We start from the raw sequence: 15991 nt of genomic DNA on the forward strand, positions 1-15991 counted from the left end.
GTCAAGCATATGAGAGAGAATTTCAAAACTAAAAGGGGTGTACTTGATTCAAAGGTAAACACTGCGGTAGATTTGGAAAGTCCCCTCTATTACTAATTATAATCTTGAAGTATTAATTTAATTCTAATTCATCCAACACGTGGCAACTTGGCATTCGGCACCAAATCTAAAATTCTAAATAACATCAATGTGTTGGGGGGCATGGCATGTGAAGAGAGTCATAAGTTGTCTCAATTATTTGAGACCAAGTCAAGGAATGTTTTTATTATCGCCTCAATTGTTATTATTCATAATTATTTTATATAATTTCCTTTTCATAATTAAACTCACAAAATCATTTATTTTACAACTTGGATTTTGATGATTAGGGAATCTACGAATAAAATCTATGGGGTGTCCGAGTGAGTTTACGCGCATCTCAATTAATTTAACTACAAATGTGATAGATAGCTACTTGGTGGGACTTTAACACAAAACCTCTGGATAATCCACCCAGATGGCTAAAGTCTTATCGTCCAACTACAAGACTTATGGTTTTAGAAATACTATTTTGTGTCTAAATTTTGGCCTCAAATGAGACATATTTCTCAAATTCACGATCATACATTGTACAAATTTACGATTAATGTTTTTATGCATTTTCTAATTACACAATATAACAAGGGTTTTTTTTTCTTAAGATTTAATTTAAATTTATTTATCTACATTGAGATTCGTTTAATTATACATTGATCACTTAATTTAGTTTTAAAAAAATATATAAAAAAAAATTCTTTTAATATAGATTTATGATATTTCAATTTAATTTGGCTCCGAAACATATAAATATAAACACTCTTTTTGCAACACATTTTAATATCATGGCAGAAAATATCTTTGCAATGTAGTTTTTAGTGCTAACTATAAAAAAAGCGTCGTAATTATTATTATTATTATTTTTATCTACGTAGATATTCATAAAATTTTAAATAAAGTCAACGAAACTATTCTTAATTTTTGGTAATTATCATATCTTCTACTTAGGTGTCATATATAAATAAACAAACAAATAAATTATGCATGAGTGAAAACTAATAGGGTAATTTTTTATTTTAAATATAGAGTAAACGAATTTTTCCCACCCATGGTTTGCCTTAATGACACTTTCCCACCTAAAAAGTTTTAAAATGCCACTTTTCTACCCAAAGTTAGTATTTCGTTACTACCCAAAACCGATTTCGGTGGTGAAAAATTTCTTCGTCATCACCATTTGAAGTTCCAATCTCCTCTCTGTAAAACTCCTCTCACTCTGACACCCGATTTTTCGCTGATTGTTGGTCACCGCAAAGCTAGAGATTCATATTCTTAGTTGATTTTTGACTGCGAATATTTAAACAGTTACCACCACTCGATCCACTGGCCTCTATTCTACAAAAATTCTCTTACCTTGGCTCCTGATAACTAGCCGAATGCTGGCTGAAAAATTGAAGTTTATTTTTGTTATTAACTGGATATAAACTTTGAATGAGAAAGTGATATTTTGAAACTTTTTGGATAATAAAGTTTAATTAAGGCAAACCTTAGGTGGGAAAAAGTCGTTTACTCTTTAAAGATAATGCTTAGCTCATGGAAGAAAACCTAACAATAAACTATGTGTACCTACCCTTGCAATCAATTTTGTAATTTTTCACATAGCAAATGTCATCATCAATGTTAGAAAAATGCCAAAATTAATTATTTGATCAAGCTTTCACTTCTAACCCTAATTTTAAATGTTACCCAAATTGATTAGTCGAATTAAATATTTATTGCCGTCTAGAATCCAACTAGTTAGTGATTTGCTATCAAATTAGTATATTACTCTTGCAAGTATTCATCTATCGTCATCTCCAATGTAGGTGTTAATTATAATATGCTATTGTGAGTTGATTAACAACGTAAATGATTCTTATATCACGAGGGTTTGTACATTCAAAAGTCATAATCGAACACGATAGTTGATAGTTAAGTACAAGTAATTGAAAATGAGTATAATATACATGACTGATGTGTTCTATAGTTGATAAATATTTTAAATAAGATCTTAGTCATCTAAAGTGTTTAATTAAATACTCATAGTCGATATATTTGAAATGAAAATTCAACCGTGACGAATGTTTAACTCAATAGTTGAAAAAAAAATATTACTAATAATTGTTTAAAAAATGGTTTATGTGGGGTATATATCTTTTAACTCAAGGATATGATTTTTTAATTTTTTTTAAAAAGGCCCTTTATTAAATGAATGGTTGAAAATTTAAGTCAATATTTTAAGTTAAGATAAAAAATATTGATCCTTATATACATTTATATAATCCAATCTCTTTTGCAATCATTCACATTCAAATAAATAAATAAATAAAGCTAACTTCCCATGCAATGAATTAGTTATAACTTTCTAGAGTATCAAATTAACTCTTTATATGAAGAGTTGAAGATATGGTTGGGTCGGGGCCGGGGAATGGGGTCCCCGGTCCCATCCCCAACCCTAAGAGGGCCGAGACGGGGATGTCGGGGAATCTAGATCCCCAACCCACGAATGTCATGTTACATTATCCTAACACTATATATTTAATCTTCTTATATATAATGAGATTAAGTGTAATTACAAGTGCCTCGATGATTTAGAAAAAAAGTCAAAGAATTTTTCTCATTAAGATTTATAATAAATGCCATAAAAATTTGACTATTTTTTTTTTTTAATGATTTTCAAAAGAGATTTATGCCAACTTTTATAATTTGAGAAAAAAATTTATTCAAAATTTGACAGACAAAATGGGCTTCTCAATTTGGCCCTGCAAGGCTTTATGTAAAGCCCATCATAGGCCCAATCCGTTTAACACTTTGAAAAAGAATAGATAAAGCAAACCGGGAAGCGGCAATGGATTTCTTTGGACAAAAGCTTAGAGAATTAGCCGATGAGTTGCCCAGGATAAGAGAAGATGCAAACTCTTATTCAACCTTGTAAGTCTCTAAACTTTCTTAATAATTTCAGTTTTCTGCACAGCAACACAGTTCAAAACAAGCCTAAGACTCTGAAAGTTCGCTCCTTTTCCATACTGTGGTCATCTAAAACCCTTGTGTTTAAAACTACTTTTGGGTTTTTGAGAAGTACCCATATTGGATTTTGCTCTCAAAACGATGGCTTTGATGGGTTTTCGAGTACCCAATTGCCTGAAAGGAGTGAAATTAATGGAAAATTAGAGAATGATGAGCTTGAACTTTTGAATAAGCCTAGTCATGTAGCTCTAGATGATAATGGGGTTGTTTCTGAAGTTGAGAAAAAAGTTGAAAAACCTGATGAAGAAGAGGCTATAAAGCCTTTTCTGAAGTTCCTTAAGCCTAGAGAGTCAGTGGAGGATGCTGAAGAGAAGGGAGTTAATAATGAGAGTGTTAATGTGGATGATAATGTAGAGAGAGATAAGAAGGTCAGTGTGGAGTATTATGAGCCGAAACCGGGTGATTTTGTTGTTGGTGTTGTGGTTTCTGGCAATGAGAATAAGCTTGATGTGAATGTTGGGGCAGACTTGTTAGGTACAATGTTGACGAAGGAAGTGTTGCCTTTGTATGACAAAGAGATGGATTTCTTGTTATGTGACTTAGAGAAGGATGCCGAGGAGTTTATGGTTCGAGGGAAGATGGGAATTGTTAAGAGTGATGATGCTACAAGTGGGGACGCAGGGCTGGGAAGACCTGTTGTGGAGAATGGAACTGTTCTGTTTGCTGAGGTTCTTGGGAGGACCCTCAGTGGTCGGCCGTTGCTTTCAACTAGACGGTTATTCCGAAAGCTGGCTTGGCATCGAGTGAGGCAGGTTCTTTTCTTGCTTTTTTCTGCATGGTTTTTGTGGATTTGTTAATTTGATACAGAACTTATGAGCGTTGTTTATTACTTTTTATTGACTCTGAAGGTAACATGTTATTTTAGAATGATGTAACTTGTATGAGGTATTTAAGTTTTATTTCATTTTAAAGCATTAACAATTAAGATATTTTTTATCTGCTTCATAAATTGAGATACATGATAGTTCTTTTTTTTTATTTTTTAATTATGTTTAGATGTTTTACTTTTCTTTGCAACCATTTAACTTCCAGTCAATGCCATGTGTTCTGGGTGATAATCCAAGTTTTACAAAGTAATTTTGAGTATTTTTGATGAATTTACCAAGTCTTGGACAGATAAAACAGCTAAATGAACCTATCGAGGTTAAAATTACGGAGTGGAATACTGGTGGTCTTCTCACAAGAATTGAGGTTTGTTGAACTATTTTATATGTTTGTTCATTTCATGTGTGCATCTGTGTCAAGTGTTAATCATTTTCAGATTTTTTTTTTTCAGGGTTTACGAGCGTTCCTTCCAAAAGCTGAGTTGCTGAACAGAGTAAACAGCTTCACTGAGTTGAAAGAAAATGTTAGTTAAAACTCTATGGAATTTTTTATGACGTAACTCTGGGCCACTTAATTGGTTTTGCTTTTTGTTTGTACGCGTGAGGCATTTATGAGGAATAATGATTATCTTCATGCGTCAATTTAAACCCTTTGAAATAATTGTTACATTAACTATCTTTTGTTGTTAGAGTTGCATTATTATATGTTACATTATCTAGAAATTCATAAGAAGATCACTTATAGTTGACACGTTGCCTTGTACACCTTAACTGTACTGAATTTTTTGATAATTTAGCTACGATGCTTTCTTTATGTTTATTTTCCAATTCATTTTTTTTTAATTGATTGGATGTTTCTTATGCATTTGTTTTCTTGATGTCGTAGGTGGGGCGCCGAATTAATGTGCAAATTACTCGAATAAATGAAGCCACTAATGACTTAATACTGAGTGAGAGGGAAGCTTGGGTCAGTTTCAGTGCTGCATTTCCTTTACTTTTTCTCTTATTGCTGTTTGATGTATTCTTTGGTTTTTTTGGTACCGATTCTCATGGGAAGAAAAGAAGGCCTGCTGACTTTACCTTAAATGTGGCAGGCAATTTTACATCTTAAGGAGGGAACACTTTTAGATGGAACTGTTAAGAAAATCTTTCCATATGGAGCTCAAATAAGGATAGGTGACACAAACCGAAGGTGAGTACAATTAGCTATTCGGTTGGCTAGTGTATTCTGCAATGAAGTCTATGTATATCGATCTATTGGTTGTCCATTTTGGTCCATTGCTTGAAGAAATACATTTGAGAACATGAATCTGAGCTAAAAGGCCTGGAATAAAATAAAAATAAAAAGATAGCTAATATAATTGTTTTGAAAATAGCTACATAGTGACATGTAGCACTAACAAATAGTAGCACTAACAAATATGAAAAGAAAAGTTTGAGGGAGAGAGATTGGATGATGAATGTCAAAATATAGGGAAGAAAGAAAAAGAGGTGCTATTGTGTTTGGTTTGACTTTGTTGGAGTTCATTCCATGCACCAAATAGGAAAAGAAAAGGGTTAGATAGAGAGAGTTTGAGTGGGATAAAAAACAACAGTGAAGAAACAAAAGAAGCGGTTCCTACATTGACCTTAGCTGGAAATTTCCATGTGCACGTATGCTTTGAATTCAAATATTTCCAAATATTATTGATTGGATGGGATGAAGTTATAACTAAATGGTCTGCCAAATAAAAAAGAAAAAAAAGGTGACGACTTAATGACGGAAGAAAATGTAGCGTAAATCATGTTGTAGACTGTAGTTTGCCCTATGGACCTCATAATTTTAGACTTTGCATTTGTTGAAATCAAAGAATTCTCTCTTATAGAAGTTTTGCTGTATAAGATGACTCCAGGATGGTGCACATTTGTCTGTATTCTTTCCTTTAGTTGGTCCAAATTTTATGTGAATGGTCTTTCTGGTCATGTACAAGTATCAAGTATATATTTACCCATGATTTTCTGTGCAGGCCAACTGTAAGCAGCTTTAGTATATTCTGATCTTTTGCATAAATTTCATTAGACATTGACTGTGTGTTTTCTTGCGTGAATTGAATTTAAGTTGAAGAAATGTCCTAATTTTCTCAATGATTTTCAGCGGGTTGCTTCATGTTTCAAATATTAGCTCCACCCGAGTTACTTCTGTTAGTGACTTACTTAAGGAGGATGAGAAGGTCAAAGTTCTTGTTGTGAAGTCAATGTTCCCTGACAAAATAGCTCTCAGGTAATTGAGGTTTGGCTTGCTTGGTTTTGAATCTTTTTCATGCATGTTTGATGCTTCAAATATTTCTTACTTTTGAAAATAATACTCATGACTTGCTACCTGAATTCCCATCTTGATTCAGAAGTTTTCATTCGTACTTCATATTATGATGTCCTGTTTTTGAAGATTGCTTTGTATTAGTTTCCAATATTGAGGACAACAGAACCATCAAGTTCAACTGATATCTACATAAAATTATTTCTATTCATTAGTATTACTACTACTGTGACGTGTGTACTTTGTTATGAGGTTTTGATGATTTATTATTGTATTTATTAATGGACATTTATTTATCTAAGACTCCTAAGGCCTAACACAGCTTTCAAATGTTTCTGTTGGGAAATGTGCCAAAAATTGCAGCGTTTACTATCTGCTGATGAAAATTTCCCTTATGTTGCAGTATCGCTGACCTCGAAAGTGAGCCTGGCCTATTTATATCAAACAAAGAGGTTCATCTAGTTTTCTTTTCTTCCTTTCCACTTTTTTTTTTTTTTTTTTTTTTTTTTTTGATGAGGGATGCTTTCTGTAGTTCATTATAGAGCTTAACTAATATATTGATTGCATATCTTTTGGAAGAGAGTATTTTCTGAAGCGAGAGAGATGGCAAAGAGTACCGGCAGAAACTACCCGCTGTTTCAGCAAGTCCCAATTCAGAACCCTTTCAACCGACACTCTACCTTTCGACAACGAGGCAAGCTTGTGTGCAAATTGGAAGTGGTTCAAATTTGAGAAGGAAAAATAATTCAGATTACACCCTTATGCCTGCATTGTCATGCCTAAAACTGGGAAAAGAGTGGACTTATGCCTTCTTACGCCCTCTGCACAAGGGTGTGCGCATGTTTCTCGCGAAGAGGAAGAATCTTGTATTAGCCATTATCTCTTGGGTGATCAATCAATTTTGTTAGGCAAGTAATCGTTATTTCAAGGTCAGAATCAATAGAAACAAAGGCATGTAATTGTAACAGCCTTGTTGGATGAATTGTTGTACATGTGTATTATTTTAGTACAATTTTCTTGTAATTTAACCTGTTACATGATATAATGAGAAGATTCTCTGTTTAATAATTTTACAAACCTCTCTTTTCTATATAGCATAAACAGCTTGAGTACATAGTTTTTTATATATAAATGAAATAAAACATGATTTCCGTTTATAGTGGGAAACAAATCTTTTGACTTGATAGGTAGGTTGAGAAAGTGTTGAATTTAAAGATGATGTTAAAGAATGTATATAAAATAGAAGCAGGATTCCAGAAATATGTCTTCATATATAGATATTTTGTTGTTTGTAAGAGATAGAAAGCTACAGCTCATCATATATAATAGTTAGGCTGCGCCTCAGCCTCATTTTATGTAGCATTTTCTTCTTTTGTCTTCTTTATAATAAACAAACATTACCATCATTTATTTAGATACTCGGCATGCCCTAAACTCATTAGGTTTGGGGCTCCATGAATTCAAAACCCTAAAATATAAGTAGAGAAAGATTCCCTCAAACTCGGCATCTTTTTTTTTTTTTTTTTTTTAATTAAAAAAAAGATGAATTTCTAGAAGTTGGACAATAATGACTTTAGAACTTTTTTTTGGTATCTGGGAGTGTCGAATCAGTTTGCGTGTATCTTAACTAGTCCTCTCCGGGAGGAAGCTCTGGACGTTGGTGCTGATGGAGGCGGTCATGTAAGTCTCCAATGGCTACCCATTATTAATAGTTATGAAGATTCGAATTGAAGACTTTTTGAGTAATACACCTAAGAGTCTTAAGTGAACCGTCAAACTATCTAGAGGTAGTTCTTTTAGAGAACTTCGTTAAAGCTTAATTAAATTTATAGAATTAACGTTTTGTAGGAAACAATGTATATTTCTCAAACTAAGTTATTTATTTGTAATTCAGTTAGATCAAATATAATATATATTTATAAATTAAAATGAGGGTCATTAATCATTAAATTAATTAATCCACTTGTGGAATTGTGGTTGGCTTAGCTCCTCCAAATCTTAGTGGACTGACTAATCAAGACATGCCAAGTATCCCATTAATTAATTTCTTAAGACAAAGAGAGAGCGAAAACAATTAAATCCTAGGTCAAACTGTGGTCAAACCCACTAAAAAAGTAAAAATCCAAGTACTATTTATTAATAATAGTAATTAGATATAATAAATGTTTATAATTAATGAATTAATTAAACAAAGATTAGCGGCGGATTAAGAGTAAACATTGGACCCTTTTATATGAGTCTTGTAGCTTTGAAAGGGAACTGTTTGGGACCTCCCTACAATTACTTTTATTAATTAATGCAATCTTTAATTTTCCCAATTTGATTCTTTTTCGATATTCATGTCCACTTATTAAGCAACTAATCCCCTTTTTATTTTTATTTTTTCATTAATCAATTTAATTTATATAAAATAAAAATAAAATCTTTGATTAACCTAAGCAAGTTAACTCATTAATGCATGAGTTTAATGATGCTTCTACCTTAAGAAATGGTAATTAAAATTCAAATTTATTATAAATAAAAGAAGGTTAAATAGAAACACCCATTTAAACTAAATAAATAACTAACTTAAATTTAATTATAACATTAATTAAAGAGGTAATAAGATGGAAATGTGGTGCGGCTAAATTAAAAGATAAGACATAACCTAAATCAAAAACCCTAATCGTGAAGTGTGCCCTAATTTATTCCCAATTTAATTAAACTCTCTATTATCTTTATGCCCCACTCCCAAAACAAACCCACTTCCTCTTCCTCGGTAATTTCATCCTTTTTATCTTTACTTAATTTCACTCCTCCACAGTAACTTCACTGTCAAATTTTCTTTTTATATTAACTTCTTTCATAAATATCATCTACACCCCTTTGATTTCAAACTAATATATACACACACCTTTAGGTTTTAAAATATGACTCACACGAATCGGAATAGGATTATTGTCACATCCTATAGCACCAGTGAACGAGAGTTTGACTAGTGAATGACTAAATGGTAAAAGAGTAAAAATAGGTTTTATAAACTCTTGAATTTAAGTCCTCATAGGCGCTAATAAGGGTCGTTATTGAGGGGCTTACTTGGTCGTCAACTTTAGGGTCCCAAGAGATTAGTTAAGGTGCGCGTAAGCTGGTTTGGAAACCTCCGATCATACAAAAAAAAAAAAAAAAAAAAAAAAAACTGAGTTTGAGTCCTTCAATTCAATAATGTTTTTTGATGAAGGGTTGATGGTTGCAAATCCAGATGTTAGGTGTTATGATATTGACTATCGTTAATGAGTTTTAATGTGACATTTGATAAGTGATGTAATTTTAAAGAAGAATTTGTTACATTACGAATATTGAATGGGGGAGATGATCATATTGAAAATTGAAAGTATAAGGTGTAGATGTTAGTATTCGAATTTGTTACATAGCTATATAAAGATGCTCCTCCTCTATAGCACGCCACCCTTGAACAAAAAACTAAATAATATGACACCCCACGTTTAAGGCCAAATAATTTATTATGTATATATAAAACTATGTAATATAATAAATAATAAATGAAATTAATATAAATAAAAGACATTGAAATTGGTTGCTTGCTCTAACACTTTTACCTTTCACAATCCCCCAGCTATTATCATCAAAACTCTTCCTTTCCCAATGCAACTACCACATCACTCTGCCTCACCTTGTAGACTTCCACCTTCTTCCTCTTGATTCCTTCTCTTTTCTCATTTCACCCATGTCTCTTTTGGGTATTCTTAAGTTTTTAGTCGATAACATTATCAATTCGAAACCACCATTGGATGTCATGATAATAAAGAGTAAAATGGTTCAATATAATTTTTGAATTAAGTTCGCCTAGCGCATTAATAGGTGACCACAGGGGATTTACCAATCCATCTTTCATTCAGACCCTAAAAATTGGTTAGATGCATGTAACTGGTTCGAACACCCCAGTCACAAAAAAAAAAAAAAAATATCGATTGATTAACTACACCTATTTTTTATTGGGTATGGTTGTATTATTGGATTAGGAATGTTATTGATTCGGTTTAACTCTTTTATCAAATTATATATTTGATTCATTTTAGCAATTGATATACAACAAACCAATTTATTAAGATAATATTTATGCTGAAAGATATTACCAGTTGAGGACAAAGCCTGAACGTCGGATCAGTTACTTTAGTTTACACAGAGTAGCCTTAACCGTCATCCTGGACATCCTCAAAATCAGGGTACATTTCTCTGGAACCACCTGGCTGAGAAATCCCTCTATTGTGACACGTGGAGAAGTAGGACAAACAAGGGGTATAAGAAACTGACCAAAAACATTTAAGCTTCATTGCTTCTTCACTGGATAACAAAACGAAGGGCAACTTGGCCATTCAAAAAGTAAAATCAAAATAAAATTTAATTAAATACTAAAAAAAAAAATAAAAAGCAGCGGCGCCCTCAATTAAAAATCTTATTTAACTCTCAAAGTATTTAAATCCAAAACAAAACCAAAACCAAAACAAACAATTCACCCATCTTCACTCTCTCAAAAACTCAACAACCCCAATCTCTCAACTCTCAAACCACCGCCACCACCGTTACCGCCGCCGTGACCACCACCCACTTCTGAAACCATTTAGTCATTTTGTGTATACATTTCATGGCATGCATGAGCGTGAAAGTGGAGTTCCATGCATGCATTCATAGAGCTTGCTAAATCGAAGATCTTTTGATCAGAAACCTCCATTGATGAAGATTGAAGGTTAAAGAGTTTATCTTTGTTTTGTTTTTGTGAAGTTTTGAGTTTTGAGTTCAACTCTTTAGTGTGAAGCTTAAGCATTCTCTTTTATCTCTTTCACATGCATGTTGTCTCCAAGAGTGGACTTTCACTATCTTCTTCACTATTACCAAGACTTCCACCATTACATTAACCTTTATTTTCTCAGCAACCCCATTTCTTAAAACTTCATTAGCCATCAAAGTTTTTTCCTTTTTTGGTTTTTGTTTTTTTGGTTAATTTCTATGGCTTCTTCATCTTTTTCTTCTCTCTTGTTTTTCTCATTCTTGTTTTTGTTTTTTACAAACACTTTGGTTTCTTCACTTTCACTTGATGGAGAAGCTCTTCTTTCTCTTCTCTCAGCAGCTGGTCCTTCTACAAAAGCAGCCTCTTCAATCCTCTCTTCATGGGACCCTTCAAGCTTAACTCCATGTTCATGGCAAGGCATTACTTGTTCTCCTCAAAACAGAGTTATCTCCCTCTCTTTACCAAACACTTTCCTCAATTTGTCTTCTTTACCTCCACAGCTCTCCTCTCTCTCTTCTCTTCAACTCCTTAATCTGTCCTCCACCAACATTTCAGGCACCATCCCTCCTTCCTTTGGCCAGCTCACTCATTTGCGGCTTTTAGACCTCTCTTCAAACTCCCTCATTGGCTCCATTCCTCCGGAACTCGGCCAGCTCTCATTGCTTCAGTTTCTTTTTCTGAACTCCAATAGACTTTCCGGAAGAATCCCTCCTCAGCTTGCCAACCTCACTTCACTGCAAGTCTTTTGCTTACAAGACAATGTTCTTAATGGTTCAATCCCATCTCAATTGGGGTCTCTTGTTTCTCTTCAAGAATTTAGAATTGGGGGCAATCCATATTTAACAGGAAAGATTCCTCCACAGCTTGGACAACTCACAAATCTCACAACATTTGGAGTTGCAGCCACTGGACTTTCTGGTCTGATTCCACCTACGTTTGGTAACTTAATCAATCTTCAAACTTTAGCTCTTTATGATACTGAGATTTTTGGTTCAATACCCCCTGACCTTGGGCTGTGTGTGGAGTTGAGAAACTTGTATTTGCATATGAATAAGCTCACTGGTTCAATACCCCCTCAATTGGGTAAGCTGCAGAAACTTACCAGTTTGCTTTTATGGGGCAATGCTTTGTCTGGACCGATTCCGGCTGAGTTGTCAAATTGTTCAGCACTTGTTGTGTTTGATGCTTCTGCTAATGATCTTTCTGGTGAAATTCCTGGTGACTTGGGGAAGCTAGCGGTTCTTGAGCAGCTTCATTTGTCTGATAATTTGCTCAATGGTTTGATTCCATGGCAGTTAAGTAATTGTTCTAGCTTAACAGCTCTCCAGCTTGATAAGAATCAATTATCAGGTGCTATTCCATGGCAAGTTGGTAAGTTGAAGTACTTGCAGAGCTTTTTTATGTGGGGTAATGCAGTGTCGGGAACGATACCGTCCTCTTTTGGCAACTGCACAGAGCTATATGCTCTTGATCTTTCGAGGAACAAGCTTACTGGGTCAATACCGGAGGAGATTTTCAGCTTGAAGAAGCTGAGCAAGCTTCTGCTTCTAGGGAATTCATTATCTGGAGAATTGCCGCGAAGTGTAGCGAATTGTCAGTCATTAGTGAGATTGAGGCTGGGGGAAAACCAGCTTTCCGGGCAGATTCCGAAAGAGATTGGTCAGTTGCAGAACTTGGTCTTTCTTGATTTGTACATGAACCATTTCTCTGGTGGTCTGCCCTTTGAGTTTTCCAATATTACAGTTCTTGAGCTACTGGATGTGCACAATAACTACATTACTGGAGAAATTCCATCTCAGTTAGGGGAGCTTGTGAATTTGGAACAGCTTGATCTCAGTAGAAACAGCTTTACTGGGGAAATTCCTGAAAGTTTTGGAAACTTCAGTTACTTGAGCAAGCTCATTCTCAACAACAATCTTCTTACGGGGTCAATTCCGAAATCCTTTCGGAATTTGCAGAAACTTACTCTGCTTGATTTGAGCTATAATAGCCTATCCGGTCCAGTTCCACCGGAAATTGGTTATGTGACAAGCTTAACTATCAGTTTGGACTTGAGCTCAAACGCGTTTACAGGAGAGCTCCCGGAAACAATGTCTAGCTTGACACAGTTGCAATCGCTCGATATTTCACATAATATGCTATATGGCAAAATCAAAGTTCTGAGTTCCCTTACTAGTCTCACTTCCTTGAATATCTCCTACAATAACTTTTCAGGTCCTATTCCTGTCACAACATTTTTCAGAACTCTATCTTCAAATTCATATCTTCAGAACCCCAATCTGTGCGTATCCACCGATGGGTCTACTTGTTCTTCAAGTCTCATTCGAAAAAATGGATTGAAGTCTGCTAAAACTATAGCTTTGATTTCTGTGATCCTGGCTTCAGTGACCATATCTGTTATTGCTTCATGGATTTTAGTTACTCGAAATCATAGGTACATGGTGGAGAAATCATCGGGAGCATTGCCTTCTTCTTCCGGAGCTGAAGATTTCTCCTATCCATGGACTTTCATTCCCTTCCAGAAACTCAACTTCACTATTGACAACATCCTGAGTTGCCTGAAAGATGAAAATGTAATTGGCAAAGGCTGTTCTGGGGTCGTCTACAGGGCTGAAATGCCCAACGGGGATTTGATTGCTGTGAAAAAGCTCTGGAAAACAAAAAGAGATGAAGAACCAGTTGACTCTTTTGCGGCTGAAATTCAGATTCTTGGACACATTAGGCATAGAAACATTGTCAAGCTCCTTGGTTATTGTTCCAATAAAAGTGTTAAGCTTCTACTTTACAACTACATTTCCAATGGTAATCTACAACAGCTGTTGCAAGGAAATCGGAACTTGGATTGGGAGACGAGGTACAAGGTTGCTGTCGGTTCAGCTCAGGGTCTATCTTATCTCCACCATGACTGTGTTCCCGCTATTCTTCACAGAGATGTCAAGTGCAATAACATACTTCTAGATTCGAAATTTGAGGCTTATCTAGCAGATTTTGGATTGGCAAAGTTGATGAACTCCCCAAATTACCACCACGTGATGTCCAGAGTTGCCGGTTCTTATGGTTATATCGCCCCAGGCAAGTTCTTGTTCATTTCCTTTACATTTGATATGCTTTTCAGTTCATATAATCAATTTAACATGTTTTAGGAAATTCATAAGAAATTTGTTCATGTTTGCTCAGCTTTCAATAAGTTATCTTTTCCATATCTGACATGATTGTGTGATCAACATTGCAGAGTATGGATACACCATGAACATAACCGAGAAGAGTGATGTGTACAGTTATGGAGTGGTTTTGCTCGAAATCCTAAGTGGCCGGAGCGCAGTCGAGTCCCATGTGGGTGATGGGCAACATATAGTCGAATGGGTGAAAAAGAAAATGGGAAGCTTCGAACCAGCGATATCTATTCTAGATACCAAACTCCAAGGTTTACCGGATCAAATAGTGCAGGAAATGCTTCAAACACTAGGCATTGCAATGTTCTGTGTGAATTCTTCGCCTGCAGAGCGACCGACAATGAAGGAAGTCATTGCATTATTAATGGAGGTGAAGAGCCCTCCTGAAGAATGGGGCAAGACTTCTCAACCTCTAATAAAACAGTCCTCAAATCAAAGTTAGATTTCTGGTTAGTTTTGTTATAATTCTTGGCTCTTTTACTTTTTTAGTTCTTTCAAGAACATTAGTAATTGAGTTTCTTTCTCATCCAAAGATAAAAGAGAGTGTTGTAACTAAGGAAAATGAGAGGAGGAAGAGCAGCTTTAGATGGTGATCTTGGGGTTTTCTTGTACAGTTTTAGAATGATCAATGTGTTTTGTTTGTTTCTTGTTTTCCTGGTGCAACTTCACCATGTTTTTTTTATCTTTCCCTATTTCATGTTACTCATTTCCTGAATATTTGCCTGAAATCAGGAGACTCAGAAACATTTCAAAGTCCACCAGAATCTCAGCCTGATTTTAGGTTGAACATTGTCAGGGAAAATATTCCAAGTATAATGCAAGAAAACAAAAAACAGAAATGCTATCATGAGTTGTAGAACCATATTGAAATCTAGAAGAAAGAGTAAGAACCATTAATAATTTCTTTCAAACTTTATTCAACATTGTTGAATATTATACACACGTTATCAATAATATTGTCAGGTCTTTAGATCAATTTTATAGTTTTGGGTCATATCAATCAAATAGATACATTTTCAATGAAGGGCGTTCATTGGAGATCTGTGTGTGAAACCGAGAAACAAATTCTTGCACATAGGTAATATGGAATGTGACAATATATTAAAATTCATGCATATAAGTGATGTGAGATGTGACAAATATATTGAACTACCAGAAAATATCGCTTGTTTGGTACACTTTTCAAATCTTATCCTATCTTATTGTAAAGAGTAAAAACATATTTGTTTATCCTATTGTAAAGAGTAAAAACATATTTGTGAACCTATTTTATTCAACTCAAAATATATAATTACTTTTCGTAATAAAAGTTTATAAATTAACAAAAACACTCCCATCCACCTAAGTCACTGTCGCCAGTAACCACCGTCGGCGCTAGAGTGATGCACGATGGCCAAATTCTGGTCGTAGATCTGGCCGTTTCCGGTTAAATACATGGTAGATTTGATCGGGAAAAGCCAGATCAACGCACGACCGGCCATAATCCAACCGGTTGTACACCATTCTGACGACTGTCGGTTGGGTGAGTATGACTGTTTTTGTCAATTTATAAACTTTTATTATTGAGGGGAGAGAGATGTTTAGCTAAATTAACAAATGTAGGAGATTAAAAAATAAACTAAATATTTCAGAAAATGTTTTTACCAAACATATTCTCAGAATCCTATCCTATTTGATTTAATCTTATCCTATCCTATTTAGAATAACTTTTCAGAATATCATATTTCAAAACAGGCCCTATGAGTTGCAAAGTAACTGGTGATGTGGGATGTGAAAAATGTATGGAAAGCACTGAAAAATAGGAGTGGGACTTGCATGTGAGGTGAAAAATGGA

General features: G+C 34.5%; 2 protein-coding genes across 2 annotated transcripts; both read left to right on the top strand.

Annotated features, from left to right (window-relative positions):
- The first annotated feature begins 2909 nt into the window (after nt 1-2909).
- On the top strand, nt 2910-6943 carry LOC116108957 (30S ribosomal protein S1 homolog A). Its single transcript, XM_031395192.1, is given in 10 exon segments — nt 2910-3830; nt 4195-4269; nt 4355-4426; nt 4789-4869; nt 4997-5094; nt 6037-6162; nt 6602-6650; nt 6778-6808; nt 6811-6860; nt 6863-6943. Coding segments are annotated over 10 exon segments (1533 nt in total). The 5' UTR covers nt 2910-2960.
- Nucleotides 6944-11268: 4325 nt separating this feature from the next.
- Nucleotides 11269-14872, top strand: LOC116108963 (probable LRR receptor-like serine/threonine-protein kinase At1g34110; the record flags this gene model as incomplete). The annotated part of the gene is made up of 2 exons (XM_031395201.1): nt 11269-14056; nt 14217-14872. Coding segments are annotated over 2 exons (3171 nt in total), but the record flags the coding sequence as incomplete, so codon positions are not given.
- Between the last annotated feature and the right edge of the window lie 1119 nt (nt 14873-15991).

Source organism: Pistacia vera, unplaced genomic scaffold (assembly GCF_008641045.1).
Source record: "Pistacia vera cultivar Batoury unplaced genomic scaffold, PisVer_v2 Contig118, whole genome shotgun sequence".
Classification (NCBI taxonomy): Eukaryota; Viridiplantae; Streptophyta; class Magnoliopsida; order Sapindales; family Anacardiaceae; genus Pistacia; species Pistacia vera.